This window comes from Oncorhynchus masou, chromosome 25 (genome assembly GCF_036934945.1).
Source record: "Oncorhynchus masou masou isolate Uvic2021 chromosome 25, UVic_Omas_1.1, whole genome shotgun sequence".
In the NCBI taxonomy this organism is placed as follows: domain Eukaryota; kingdom Metazoa; phylum Chordata; class Actinopteri; order Salmoniformes; family Salmonidae; genus Oncorhynchus; species Oncorhynchus masou.
The window spans coordinates 25,147,928-25,162,123 of NC_088236.1; the positions used below are offsets into that span (position 1 = coordinate 25,147,928).

Sequence of the window (14,196 nt, forward strand, 5' to 3'; positions counted from 1 at the left end):
ATGTCCTCTTAACCTTTCATGCCATAATACATGGGCTGGGCTATCTATCATATCATGATCGTTCCACATGGATTATTTCAGAGAATATTTGATTTCAATTAAGATAATATCTAAACAGGAATTTATATTTTCACCATCAATTTAGGACATGATGTTTGACATTAGGCCACTAGTGCTGGCCCATTTTTTTTCTGTTTACATAGCTTATACCAACCTTATCCAGACCTAATTTATGCACACAACATTTTTGCTGTATTTTATTTTTCATTGTTTTCTTTATAGGCCTACATGTATTTTTATTTTGCTGCTGAAATGTTCTCTAAACGATTAGAACTACACATCCCGGTTTGCGCCTGGTTGTGTGACCCCCGCCAATCGGGAGCTTGTGATTTGGCGCTGAGCGAGACAGACAAGGCCCAAAGCAGGGTGCTTTTGTTACAGCTGAAGGAAGAGGGAGCCAGTAAAATGAAAATACATAAGGGGGCGAGATCATTCCCACCAAGATTCCGCAAAATACTAGGCCTTAGGTTCTACAGCAAATAGACAAGACATGGGGACCGAGCAGTGACCGTAAATTGCCCCTATTAATGAATTGCGTTAGAAACGGAGAGGCCTGCATTCTAATATTTTCCCAAGATTTTTTATTTTATCCCTTTTTGTAATTTGCACAAGGAAGCGCAGATATCTGGTGTATGTGTTTAGAATGGGACACGCTGAAGGTATTGACATTTTATTTTAATACATCTCGCGACTCTCACAGCATCTTTCGTTTTCCGTTCTCCTAATGTTTATCATTGATAAACAGCTTGCTGACATCCTAACTGTGCATTTAGCAAAGGTTTTCGCCGTGTGGATTTAAGTTTATATTTCAACATTTTCTTCAAACGAATGATGGAGGTGTTATCACGATAGACAATTTGATTTAAAGGGGCAAAGGCAGCCATATTGGCAACAATGTATAGCTTCCTTTGCCATCTTGTTTCTAGTCTTCCGCATCGTATTGAAATCTCACACACGAGTAAACATTGCGGACGTGTCAGAATGCAAGAACATCGTCTCGTCTTTAGATACGTGTTTTTATATTGACACGATATTACATTTGCCAGTGTTCATGAGAGCTAACTACGCTAGCTAGAAAAAAACATCGCAGCAGAACAGTGCACAGCACGGCTGCTAATGATGTAGTTCAATCACTCAGTACAATGTAACAATATTTCAGTCTGTGTGCGCGTCGTTTTCTTCAATAAAGTGACCCCAGTGTTACAGTGTATCCACTCGTGTATACAAAGCTGGACTGCGTGATCTACATTACTTTATATTCTCATCCAGCAGTAGTAGCTGTGATACATATTAATGAGAATGAATTTCCCCTTATATCACCTTGTGAATGGCAATAAAGGCTGCTTAATCTCAATCAAATCAATGTTTAGTCTACACCAAAAAGGACACATTGATTAAAGGTTATTTTGTGCATGTAACAACGTTATGACACTTTATTTAACTGTTCAATTTCGGAATCAATGTATTATTACTGTAATTATCACTGTATTATCCCTGCACTTCTGTCTCACCCAGGGCATGGGAGCTTGGCCATCTAGGCTATGCTTTCAAATCTAGAGCCGTTTGACTGAGTGAAATGTGTAGGGCCTGCCTACACATTAATAGTACATTGCATTTATTCATGATGGTTTGAGATCAAACAATATGATTTTTTTAGAAGTGAAAGGAAGGATTTCTCATATTTTGGCAGAGGCTAAAACAAAGGCATTTATTAGGTACACACAGTCTATTTATACTCCTTGAACTGACCAGGAAACTCTGTGGCCTAAACTGTAGGCTATCACTCTGACTGTATAGGCAATCATAAGAGGGGTTTTCCTGATCAGGTCACAAGGTCAGAAAAACTACCATAACTACAACAGCGGTTAACTTAAATAACCACAACATTGCCTACTACCGTGCAATCATTATGAGTCGTTCAGAACTGCTAATTGTGCCTGTGCTGTTTGAGTGATGAGTTGCATTCTTTGGCACTCAAAGGTTGGCTCTGATGTCTCCACTACTGGCAGGGATCTCTCATATTATACAGAAATTACACAGAGTTACTGTGGCCCCTGAGACTATGGCAGCCTAGCTCATTCAGTCAGTGTTCCCCAAAACTTATATCTCATAGCGTGATGATCTTGATCTACACTTTTATTATTTTGGTAATCTATCTGGACTTAAAAATGTACCAGTTGAGTATCAGAACACTAATAGTGTTTAAGATTAGGACACGAATAACAACTTTATAACATTAACGTTAATTAGAGATGGCCAGCCTTTAAAATGATGGGGGAAAGCAAAGTGTTCAGCAGACATATTTTTGTTAATTCAGTGCACTCTGTGCAGGGAGCTCTTAGGTCTTATTATGGGAAAGAGATTTCAAACATGAAAACATTTAGATCAGTTATATTATTCGATGCATCAAGAGAATATCGCACCAGTTCTCATCAGAACAGTCTGTGCCTTTTCTTACCAGTAGGATTAGATTAGATATATAGATAGTTCTGTTATCTCTTTATACTGTAAGTCACATTATTTCTCTCCCTGGGATGATTGATAAACATTTCTTACCCTTGATTAAAAAAGATAGATGCACAGTAGTAGATCTGATTGTTCTTTTAGTCACATCCTTTCTAACATATTAACCCATAACTCAATATATCAAGCCCTCTCCTATGTGTCTGTCCTTTTCCAGGTCCAGCCAGAGAACAGGACAGTTAAGGATGCAGGAGCACAACAATGGATTTCTCCTTTTCTTTCATGCAAGGGATCATGGGAAATACAATTCAGCAACCCCCTCAGCTCATTGACTCAGCCAACATCCGTCAGGAGGGCGCCTACGACACCGGTAGCGATGAGGGTGGAGGCCCCTCCTACGACACTGCCTTGGAAGCAGAGTTCTCCTACCCACCCTCGGCCTCCGAGGACATGCCCCCAGTCTCCAACGGTTACCCTCCTGGGTTGGGGCTGTATGAGCCCCAGGCCAAGTTCTCCATGTACCCCCAGTTTCCCAACGGCTCGGCCAACGGCTATGGGGCCATCCGGGGCTACGGAGAGCACTGCCTCATGCCTGGGGAAGGAACGGTCCTGAGGGCCCCTGTCCTCCAAGAGAGACCCTGCTCCCCACTGTCTCCTCCTCCACCTTCACACCACCCACACCCCCACCTCCACCTCCATCACCCTCATTACCACCATCCTCATCACTACCACCCTCAACCTCACCCACATCCCTACCCTCACAGCCCTCTGCCCCTGCCCTCCCAACACCACCTCCCCCCACCACCTCACCTCATGTCCCACGTTCTCCCCCCTCCTCCCCCGTTACTCTTGCCCTCCACCAGCCCTCCCCCCTCCCTGCTGGACAGCACCTCCTCCTCACACCCCCCTCACACCCCCTGCTCCCTCCAGCGGGATCCTGAAGAAGACCAGCTCTCCAGAGATCAAACTGAAGATCATAAAGACGTACCAGAACGGGAGAGAGCTGTTTGAGTCTGCACTGTGTGGAGACCTGTTGCAGGAGTCCCAGGCCAGCGAGAACTCCCAGACCCACAGCAGACACGAGATGAAGAAGGAGAATAGGAAAAATACAGCCAGGCTGCTGGAGCAAGAAGAAGGGCAGGAGCAAGACCAGGAGCAGGAACAGGGGGAAACTATAGGGCAGGCCAGGGACATCCAGACCCAGCCACAGCCCCAGACCCACACCCAGGCCCAGACCCCCAGCCAGCCACGGGAGCTGCCTGTGGGGCAGACTGAGAAGCCACAGAAGACCCCCATCAAAGCAGAGCCCAAGGCACCTAAGGCAAGTGTTGGTTTGCGCCTTCTCTGTTGGTTGAGGTCATCCAGTGCGATTAATTCACTATTCAGTACTCGAAGACTAACTGTTTCAGCAGTTTCAGACATCTGAAAATAAGAGATTAGTGGACGATTGCATACACCCATCTGATTCTTTTAAATCTACAGAAAGTGTCTTGGGGGTAGGGCATGACTGCCTGTTGTTAATTGAGTGTATGTGTTTTCCCTCCCTCCTGTACTGTAGGTCCAGAAGCAGTACCCTACAGTGATAACAGGTACAGGTTGCTATAAGAACCACGAGGTGGGGGACCTGGTGTGGGCCAAAGTGGGTACCTACCCCTGGTGGCCCTGCATGGTCTCCTGTGACCCCCAGATGAACGTCCACACACGCATCAACACCCGAGGTGAACACACACACACACACACACACACACACACACACACACACACACTGCTGTCATGGAGCATGTCATGGAGCATAAAATGTGTATACGTTCTTTTCCAAATCAAAATCAAATCAAATTTCATTTGTCTCAAGCGCCAAATACAACAGTGAAATGCTTACTTACAAGCCCTGAACCAACAATGCAGTTTTAAGAAAAATACGTGTTAAGTAAAAAATAGATAAGTAAAAGTAACATAATTAAAGAGCAGCAGTAAAATAACTATAGCGAGGCTATATACCTGGGGTACCGGTAAAGAGTCAATATGCAGGGACACTGGTTAGTCGAGGCAATATGTGCATGTAGGTAGAGTTAAAGTGACTATGCATAGATAACAACAGAGAATAGCAGCAGAGTAAAGGTGCGGGGGGGGGGGGCAATGCAAATAGTCTGGGTAGCCATTGGATTAGCTGTTCTTATGGCTTGGGGGTAGAAGCTGTTGGACCTAGACTTGGCACTCCAGTACAGCACTTATAGACATAACTGTTTAAAAGCCTCTAACTGCTGTCTGCCTGTGTCCCTCCTGGCCCTCCAGGTCACAGAGAGTACCATGTGCAGTTCTTTGGCAGTGTGGCAGAGCGGGCCTGGGTCCATGAGAAAAGAGTGGTCATGTACCAGGGAGAACACCAGTTTGATGAGCTGCAAGCTGAGACTCTACGCAAGACCACCAAGACAGCAGAGAGACACAAGGTAGAGACACAGCACTGCATGGCCTGACAGTATACCCTCCTCACACTCTGGACACTGGTTTAAAGAGTAACTTTAATGAAGAAGGGGGAAAAATGATGTTCTAGAATTAGTTATTGTTAAACATGTCAATTCTGGTCATCATTTTGACAGTAATATATTTTGGTCTTTTAGTAGTAAATCTAGCTCTTTTTGCTCCTAGCGGTCCAACTCTACCATTGAAATCTTGATGTAGAGGCACCTTGAGAAGGTGCCTCTCTTCAGGGATCATCAACTAGATTCAACTGTGGGCCGATCTTTTCTTGAGCGGATAAAACAATCATTTCAAACCTTGCTTGCATTTGTATAAGATCACATATATCTCTATGTGTGGGAATACTTTGGAACAGATTTCCAAAATAAAATCACTTGGAGCTGATTTGCTGGTGTTTTTACAGTATTTTGTGCCCAGCAATAAAAATAAATAAATATATATATTTCTTATAAATATATATATTTTTAGTTTTTGCTAAACAAACTTGCCAGTTGGGGAACCCTGCTCTATGTCATCTCAAGGGAGGGGTTCAGAATAAAATCCACTCCCTTCTAGATGTGCTGGGTGGTACCTACTCAAGGCTCATTATAATAGCAGCTGACAGGACATTATTTGGCAATGGTTTTGTTAAGTGGAGTGTGTCAATCAATATATAGCGCATTCGGAAAGGATTCAGACCCCTTGACTTTTTCAACATTTTGTTACGTTACAGCCTTATTCTAACATAAGCTAAATAATTGTGTTTCCTCATCAATCTACACAAAATACCCCAAAGGTATACCCCAACAGGTTTTTAGAAATGTTTGTAAATGTATTAAAAATTAAAATCAGTACCTACAGTGCCTTGCGAAAGTATTCGGCCCCCTTGAACTTGCGACCTTTTGCCACATTTCAGGCTTCAAACATAAAGATATAAAACTGTATTTTTTTGTGAAGAATCAACAACAAGTGGGACACAATCATGAAGTGGAACGACATTTATTAGATATTTCAAACTTTTTTAACAATTCAAAAACTGAAAAATTGGCCGTGCAAAATTATTCAGCCCCCTTAAGTTAATACTTTGTAGCGCCACCTTTTGCTGCGATTACAGCTGTAAGTCGCTTGGGGTATGTCTCTATCAGTTTTGCACATCGAGAGACTGAAATTTTTTCCCATTCCTCCTTGCAAAACAGCCCGAGCTCAGTGAGGTTGGATGGAGAGCATTTGTGAACAGCAGTTCAGTTCTTTCCACAGATTCTCGATTGGATTCAGGTCTGGACTTTGACTTGGCCATTCTAACACCTGGATATGTTTATTTTTGAACCATTCCATTGTAGATTTTGCTTTATGTTTTGGATCATTGTCTTGTTGGAAGAAAATCTCCGAGTCTCAGGTCTTTTGCAGACTCCATCAGGTTTTCTTCCAGAATGGTCCTGTATTTGGCTCCATCCATCTTCCCATCAATTTTAACCATCTTCCCTGTCCCTGCTGAAGAAAAGCAGGCCCAAACCACCATGTTTGACAGTGGGTATGGTGTGTTCAGGGTGATGAGCTGTGTTGCTTTTACGCCAAACATAACGTTTTGCATTGTTGCCAAAAAGTTCAATTTTGGTTTCATCTGACCAGAGCACCTTCTTCCACATGTTTGGTGTGTCTCCCAGGTGGCGTGTGGCAAACTTTAAACTACACTTTTTATGGATATCTTTAAGAAATGGCTTTCTTCTTGCCACTCTTCCATAAAGGCCAGATTTGTGCAATATACGACTGATTGTTGTCCTATGGACAGAGTCTCCCACCTCAGCTGTAGATCTCTGCAGTTCATCCAGAGTGATCATGGGCCTCTTGGCTGCATCTCTGATCAGTCTTCTCCTTGTATGAGCTGAAAGTTTAGAGGGACGGCCAGGTCTTGGTAGATTTTCAGTGGTCTGATACTCCTTCCATTTCAATATTATCGCTTGCACAGTGCTCCTTGGGATGTTTAAAGCTTGGGAAACATTTTTGTATCCAAATCCGGCTTTAAACTTCTTCACAACAGTATCTCAGACCTGCCTGGTGTGTTCCTTGTTCTTCATGATGCTCTCTGCGCTTTTAACGGACCTCTGAGACTATCACAGTGCAGGTGCATTTATACGGAGACTTGATTACACACAGGTGGATTGTATTTATCATCATTAGTCATTTAGGTCAACATTGGATCATTCATAGATCCTCACTGAACTTCTGGAGAGAGTTTGCTGCACTGAAAGTAAAGTGGCTGAATAATTTTGCACGCCCAATTTTTCAGTTTTTGATTTGTTAAAAAAGTTTGAAATATCCAATAAATGTCGTTCCACTTCATGATTGTGTCCCACTTGTTGTTGATTCTTCACAAAAAAATACAGTTTTATATCTTTGTTTGAAGCCTGAAATGTGGCAAAAGGTCGCAAAGTTCAAGGGGGCCGAATGCTTTCGCAAGGCACTGTATGTACACAAGTATTCAGACCCTTTGCTGTGAGATTCAAAATTAAGCTCAGGTGCATCCTGTTTCCATTGATCATCCTTGAGATATTTCTACAACTTGATTGGAGTCCACCTGTGGTAAATTCAATTGATTGGACATGATTTGGAAAGGCACACACCTGTCTATATAAGGTCCCTGTAACTGTTTTCTTTAGGTGAAGGAGAGTCGGACCAAAATGCGGCGTGGCTATTTAGATTCATGTTTTAATGAAACAAGGAACACTAGTCAATACAAAAACAACAAACGTAACACAAAAACCGAAACAGCCTATACTGGTGCAAACTAACACAGGAACAGGAACAATCACCCACGAAACACTCAAAGAATATGGCTGCCTAAATATGGTTCCCAATCAGAGACAACGATAAACACCTGCCTCTGATTGAGAACCACTTCAGACAGCCATAGACTATGCTAGAAAACCCCACTAAGCCACAATCCCAATACCTATGAAAAACCCCAAGACAAAACACACCACATACCTAAACCCATGTCACACCCTGGCCTGACCAAATAAATAAATAAAACACAAAATACTAAGACCAGGGCTTAACAGTCCCACGGTTGACAGTGCATGTCAGAGCAAAAACTAAGCCATGAGGTCGAAGAAATGGTCCGTAGTGCTCCGACACAAGATTGTGTCAAGGCACAGATCTATGGAAGGGTAAAAATAAAATCTGCAGCATTGAAGGTCCCCAAGAACAGTGGCCTCCATCATTCTTGTATGGAAGAAGTTTGGAACCACCAAGACTCTTGGACACCCGGCCAAACTGAGCAATCGGGAGAATGGCATTGGTCAGGGAGGTGACCAAGAACCCGATGGTTACTTTGACAGAGCTCCAGAGTTCCTCTGTGGAGATGAGAGAACCTTCCAGAAGGACAACCATCTCTGCAGCACTCCACCAATCAGGCCTTAATGGTAAAGTGGCCAGACGGAAGCCACTCCCCAGTAAAAGGCACATGACAGCCCGCTTGGACTTTGCCAAAAGGCACCTAAAAGACTCTCAAACCATGATAAACAAGATTCTCTGGTCTGATGAAACTAAGACTGAACTCTTTTGCATAAGTGCCAAGTGGAGGAAGTCTGGAGGAAACCTGGCAGTATCCCTTCGGTGAAGCATGGTGGTGACAGTATCATGCTGAGGAGATATTTTTCAGAGGAAGGAACTGAGAGACTAGTCAGGATCGAAGGAAATATGAAGTACAGAGAGATCCTTGTTGAAAATCTGCTCAAGATCACTTAGGACCTCAGACTGGGGCAAAGGTTCACCTTCCAACAGGTCAAGACCCTAAGCACACAGCCAAGACAACATAAGAGTGGCTTCGGGACAAGTCTCTGAATGTTCTTGAGTGGCCCAGCCAGAACCCGGACTTGTACCCAATCGAACATCTCTGGAGTGACCCTAGAAGAAGACTCAAGGCGGTAATCGCTGCCAAGGGTGCTTCAACAAAGTAAAGGGTAAAGGGTCTGAATACTTATGTAAATGTGATATTTCAGTTTATTATTTTTTTTAGAAATTTGCTAACGTTGAATAAAACCTGTTTTTGCTTTGTCATTATCGGTTATTGTGTGTAGATTAATAAGGGGAAAAAAACGATTTAATCCAGAATCCAGAATAAGGCTGTAACAACAAAATTTGGAAATAGGGTCTGAATACTTTCCGTAAGGCACATTTCCACATATGACCAAATTCAATGTTTTTGCTTACCGTTTAATAAACAAAAATACATAATTTGTCAAGATCGGTGTGGAAGAACTTAACTGGCCTGCACAGAGCTCTGACCTCAACATCATCGAGCACCTTTGGGATGAATTGGAACACCAACTGTGAGACAGGCCTAATCGTCCAACATCAGTGCCTGACCTCACTTAAGCTCTTGTAACTGAATGGAAGAAAGTCCCCGCAGCAATGTTCCAACATCTAGTGGAAAGCCTTCAGAAGAGTGGAGGCTGTTATAGCAGAAAAGGGGGGGGACCAACTCCATATTAAGGCCCATGATTTTGGAATGAGATGTTCGACAGGCAGGTGTCCACATTCTTTTGGAAATGTAATGTAAGAAGAGTCTACTTTTAATCATTCTGATATGTAGTTGTTTTTTCCTACTAAACTTAATTGAATGCACTGACTGGATAAGAGCATCTTCCAAATGATTGCAATGTAATGTAAATTGTATGTGTGTGTGTGTCAGCTGATGAAGCCCTTCCCCCAGAGAGAGCGTGCTCAGTGGGAGGTGGGCGTCGGCCATGCAGAGGACGCCTTCCTGATGACGCAGCAGGAACGCATCGACAACTATACCTTCATCTATGTCGACCCAGACCCCAACGCCCCGCTGCCCACCAAGAAGACCCCTGTCAGGGCTGCCAGCCGCACCCAAAGCTCCTCCAGCTCAACCAGTAAGAAAGAAGAAGGAGCAGTGACATCACCAGACCGGGTGGAGCCAGCCAGAAGACAGCCTCGTAGGCAGTGTAGTGTTCCTAATGCAGACAACCCAGCCGACCTCAAAATCGCGGAGGGAGAAAAGGACCAGAGCGGGGACCCTGGACAGCCCATCCCCCCAGCCCGGAAGACCCAGTCTGAAGCAGGTGGAACCCAGGAGTCCTGTGCCCCGGTACGGGCCTGGAAGACAGCTGCTGCCAGGAAGCTGCTGCCTCTCTCCATCACAATGAAGAAACTGAATGTAAAGATTACCAAGTGTGACCAAATGTGGCCTCTGCTACAGAGGAAGTCCCTGCCCTCACCACAGAGGGAGAGAGAGGTGGAGAGGGAGGAGGGAGAGGGCCGGCAGGCCGACCTGGGATCTTTTTCACCAGAGGTGGGTGCTCTCTATTTGTCTAGACATCCTAGTTGACAGTGGTGTTAAAAGTTGTTGTCGCTCTAAACTGAATTGAAGCATTTATTTCTAAGTGGAGTTTTTTTTTCAGCAGGGCTGTAGAGTTAAGCCAGAACCCAGTCCAGAGGAAGAGGGTGATGAGGGAGAGGAGAGAAAGGAGAAGGAGGAGAAGAGAAGTGACCAGGAAGCAGCACAGCACACCTCCTCTCCTGGGTCTCAGCACAGCACCCCACCAGGTACATAACACTTCTACAGCAGTGTTTGTGCATGTGTGTGTATGCACATGTGTTTGGACGTTTTCTGGGTCCTCTGGTGATGGCTGCTGGAATATGTAAATATTGTGTGTGTGTGAATATGTTCCCCAATATGTTCCCCACAGATCAGACCTTTAACCAGGTGTTTAACCAGGTGTCTCATTCCTGTAGGTTCTCAGGAGCGTAAGCAGCAGCGCAGGTCAGTGAGGAGCAGATCTGAGTCAGAGAAAGGCTGCGAGGCCGTTCCCAAGAAGAAGACCAAAAAGGAACAGGTACCAACCTGCTACTACCACCTACTGTTCTGTTCCCCTCTGTAGTGTTGCATGTTCTTTCACTCTGTTCTCTAGAGGAGGATTGCAATACAATATAAAGATTTTCAACTTCCCTCTCTCGCTTTCTCTGTCTCCCTGCAGGCTGAGATGGCTCCTGAGACCACTCTGAGAACAGGCTCACAGAAAGGTAGACTCCAGCTCTGTCCTATGACTCTCTTTCCCATCCTGCTCTAAGCATACTGGCTTTGTTTAACTTGTTGGGGGAAGCAGTGTTGTGGAGGTGTGTGTTAACGTGTGGTATGGTGTGTAGGAGCCAGTGAGATCTCGGATGCCTGTAAGCCTCTGAAGAAACGCAGCAGAGCCTCCACAGACGTAGAGATGGCTTCCTCTCAGTACAGAGACACATCCGACTCTGACTCTAGAGGCCTCAACGATCCCCAGGTAAACAGACACACACGCAAACACACACACAGACAGATAGACACACACTCACTCACTCATGCTCTCTCTCCCCTATGTAGAGTCTGTTTGGGAAGAGTTTGGACAGCCCAGCAGCAGTAGATGCCGACGCGTCAGACAGCCAGTCAGTGGACTCCAGTCTGTCCAGACAAGGAAGCAGCACAGCTAAGAGAGACACTGTCTGCCAGGTAGGCCAAGAGAGACACTGTCTGCCAGGTAGGCCAAGAGAGACACTGTCTGCCAGGTAGGCCAAGAGGGACACTGTCTGCCAGGTAGGCCAAGAGGGACACTGTCTGCCGGGTAGGCCAAGAAGGACACTGTCTGCCGGGTAGGCCAAGAAGGACACTGTCTGCCGAGTAGGCCAAGAGGGACACTGTCTGCCAGGTAGGCCAAGAGAGACACTGTCTGCCAGGTAGGCCAAGAGAGACACTGTCTGCCGGGTAGGCCAAGAAGGACACTGTCTGCCGGGTAGGCCAAGAAGGACACTGTCTGCCAGGTAGGCCAAGAGAGACACTGTCTGCCGGGTAGGCCAAGAAGGACACTGTCTGCCGGGTAGGCCAAGAAGGACACTGTCTGCCGGGTAGGCCAAGAAGGACACTGTCTGCCGGGTAGGCCAAGAGGGACACTGTCTGCGAGGTAGACCAAGAAGGACACTGTCTGCCAGGTAGGCCAAGAGGGACACTGTCTGCCGGGTAGGCCAAGAAGACACTGTCTGCCGGGTAGGCCAAGAAGACACTGTCTGCCGGGTAGGCCAAGAAGGACACTGTCTGCGAGGTAGACCAAGAGAGACACTGTCTGCGAGGTAGACAAAGAAGGACACTGTCTGCCAGGTAGGCCAAGAAGGACACTGTCTGCCGGGTAGGCCAAGAAGAACACTGTCTGCCGGGTAGGCCAAGAAGGACACTGTCTGCCAGGTAGGCCAAGAGGGATACTGTCTGCCGGGTAGGCCAAGAAGACACTGTCTGCCAGGTAGCCAAAGAGGGACACTGTCTGCGAGGTAGGCCAAGAAGGACACTGTCTGCGAGGTAGGCCAAGAAGGACACTGTCTGCCGGGTAGGCCAAGAAGGACACTGTCTGCCGGGTAGGCCAAGAAGGACACTGTCTGCCAGGTAGGCCAAGAGGGACACTGTCTGCCAGGTAGGCCAAGAGGGACACTGTCTGCCAGGTAGGCCAAGAGGGACACTGTCTGCGAGGTAGGCCAAGAGGGACACTGTCTGCCAGGTAGGCCAAGAGGGACACTGTCTGCCAGGTAGGCCAAGAGGGACACTGTCTGCCAGGTAGGCCAAGAAGGACACTGTCTGCGAGGTAGGCCAAGAAGGACACTGTCTGCCAGGTAGGCCAAGAGAGACACTGTCTGCCGGGTAGGCCAAGAAGGACACTGTCTGCCAGGTAGGCCAAGAGGGCTCCTGTCCCATCCCCTTGTCATATTGTCTGTCTTTCTTCCTACTTTTCTCTCTCTCTGCTCTCTGTGTCTTTTTAAATAGCTGATACAAAAAAAAGGTTTTATACCCCATTGGTGATAACTCTTCCTCTGTGTGTAGATCTGTGAAGTGTATGGAGAGGGTCTGGTGTCGTGTGAGGGGGACTGCTGTCGGCTATTCCATCTGGAGTGCCTGGGCCTCACCTTCCTACCTGAGGGCACATTTACCTGTCTGGAATGTAGAAACGGTGAGACATGACACGATGTCACAACGTATACACTATGCATTTACATCCTAATCATTAATTGACCTGCACAACCATTAGACAAGTTCTCTTTGATTGCTCCTTTCATCTTTACAGTCTCATTTAGGCTGAAATGGCTGAAATGATTATTCAAATTATTCCAAGACACATCCTTCTACTTTGTGAATGCTAATGAAGCTATGAGTGTGAGTGTGAACAGAGAAAATACTGCTCAAGCCCTGATTATGCAAATGACCCTACAGACAAATCTCTGTGTGATTTCAGCCTAGCAGCCTAGTGCAGACATTGAGAGATTTCTCTGATGGAGGAATGAAAAGTCGACTGGAACTCACCTCTATCTCACCCCTTTGTCTCTGATACACACTCTCTCCCTCCCTCTCTTTGCCACCTCCCTCCTCTCTAGGCTCTCACTCGTGTTTCAGCTGTAAGACGGGGGGAGGGGAGGTGTTGCGCTGCTCTGTGGTTGGCTGCGGGCGATATTACCATGATGACTGCGTGCACAAAATCCCTGGTACTGTGGGGGGTGGTACGGGCGGGGGGTTCCACTGCCCCCAACATACCTGCACCACCTGCTGCCTGGAGAGAGACCTGCACCAAGCTGCCAAAGGTAGGGGGCAGAACACTGGTCTAGATGAAGGAGAGGAACGGAAGCCACGTTAGGCTTTTAAAATGCTCTCTCAAATACTGTAGGTGTTAAAGTCTCTTCCTCCCCCCTCCCTAGGACATATGATGCGTTGTCTGCGCTGCCCGGTGGCGTACCACACAGGGGACAGCTGCGTTGCAGCGGGCAGTGTGGTCCTCACCCACCACATCATGATCTGCAGCAGCCATGGCATCACCAAGAGGAACGGCCTCCTCTCCTCACCCGTCAACGTGACCTGGTGCTTCCTCTGTGCCCGAGGTAAGATCTATCTCTCACTTTAGACCTCCTGTAGGGGTACCCACCCTGACTCACTCACCTTTTCTGTGTCCCAAATGGCATCCTATTCGCTATATAGTCCATTACTATTGACCAGGGCCCTGACCCACTGTCTCTTTAAGGGAAGCTTCCAGATTCAGCCCCTCTGGAGGACAGCAGGGGGAGGGATGTTGCTTTGTCCTGCCCCTTAGGCAAGCGTTTGAGTGAATAGAGCCATAGCTACAACTTAACCAATTCCTTCTGTTCCTCTCAGGGTTAGCCAGAGCTTCCATTCATGTTGGTTCCTGTGAT

General features: G+C 46.3%; 1 protein-coding gene across 1 annotated transcript in view; it reads left to right on the forward strand.

Annotated features, from left to right (window-relative positions):
• Positions 1 to 404: 404 nt before the first annotated feature.
• LOC135513952 (histone-lysine N-methyltransferase NSD3-like) overlaps positions 405 to 14,196 on the forward strand; it is a 30,949-nt gene continuing 17,157 nt past the window's right edge. Inside the window, 14 exon segments of the mRNA XM_064936994.1 lie at positions 405 to 719; positions 2,741 to 3,446; positions 3,448 to 3,844; positions 4,082 to 4,241; positions 4,816 to 4,970; positions 9,674 to 10,297; positions 10,407 to 10,551; positions 10,741 to 10,841; positions 10,983 to 11,028; positions 11,152 to 11,282; positions 11,363 to 11,488; positions 12,842 to 12,968; positions 13,390 to 13,593; positions 13,708 to 13,887. Coding sequence (XP_064793066.1) covers positions 2,785 to 3,446; positions 3,448 to 3,844; positions 4,082 to 4,241; positions 4,816 to 4,970; positions 9,674 to 10,297; positions 10,407 to 10,551; positions 10,741 to 10,841; positions 10,983 to 11,028; positions 11,152 to 11,282; positions 11,363 to 11,488; positions 12,842 to 12,968; positions 13,390 to 13,593; positions 13,708 to 13,887 — 3,058 coding nt within the window. The 5' untranslated portion in view covers positions 405 to 719; positions 2,741 to 2,784.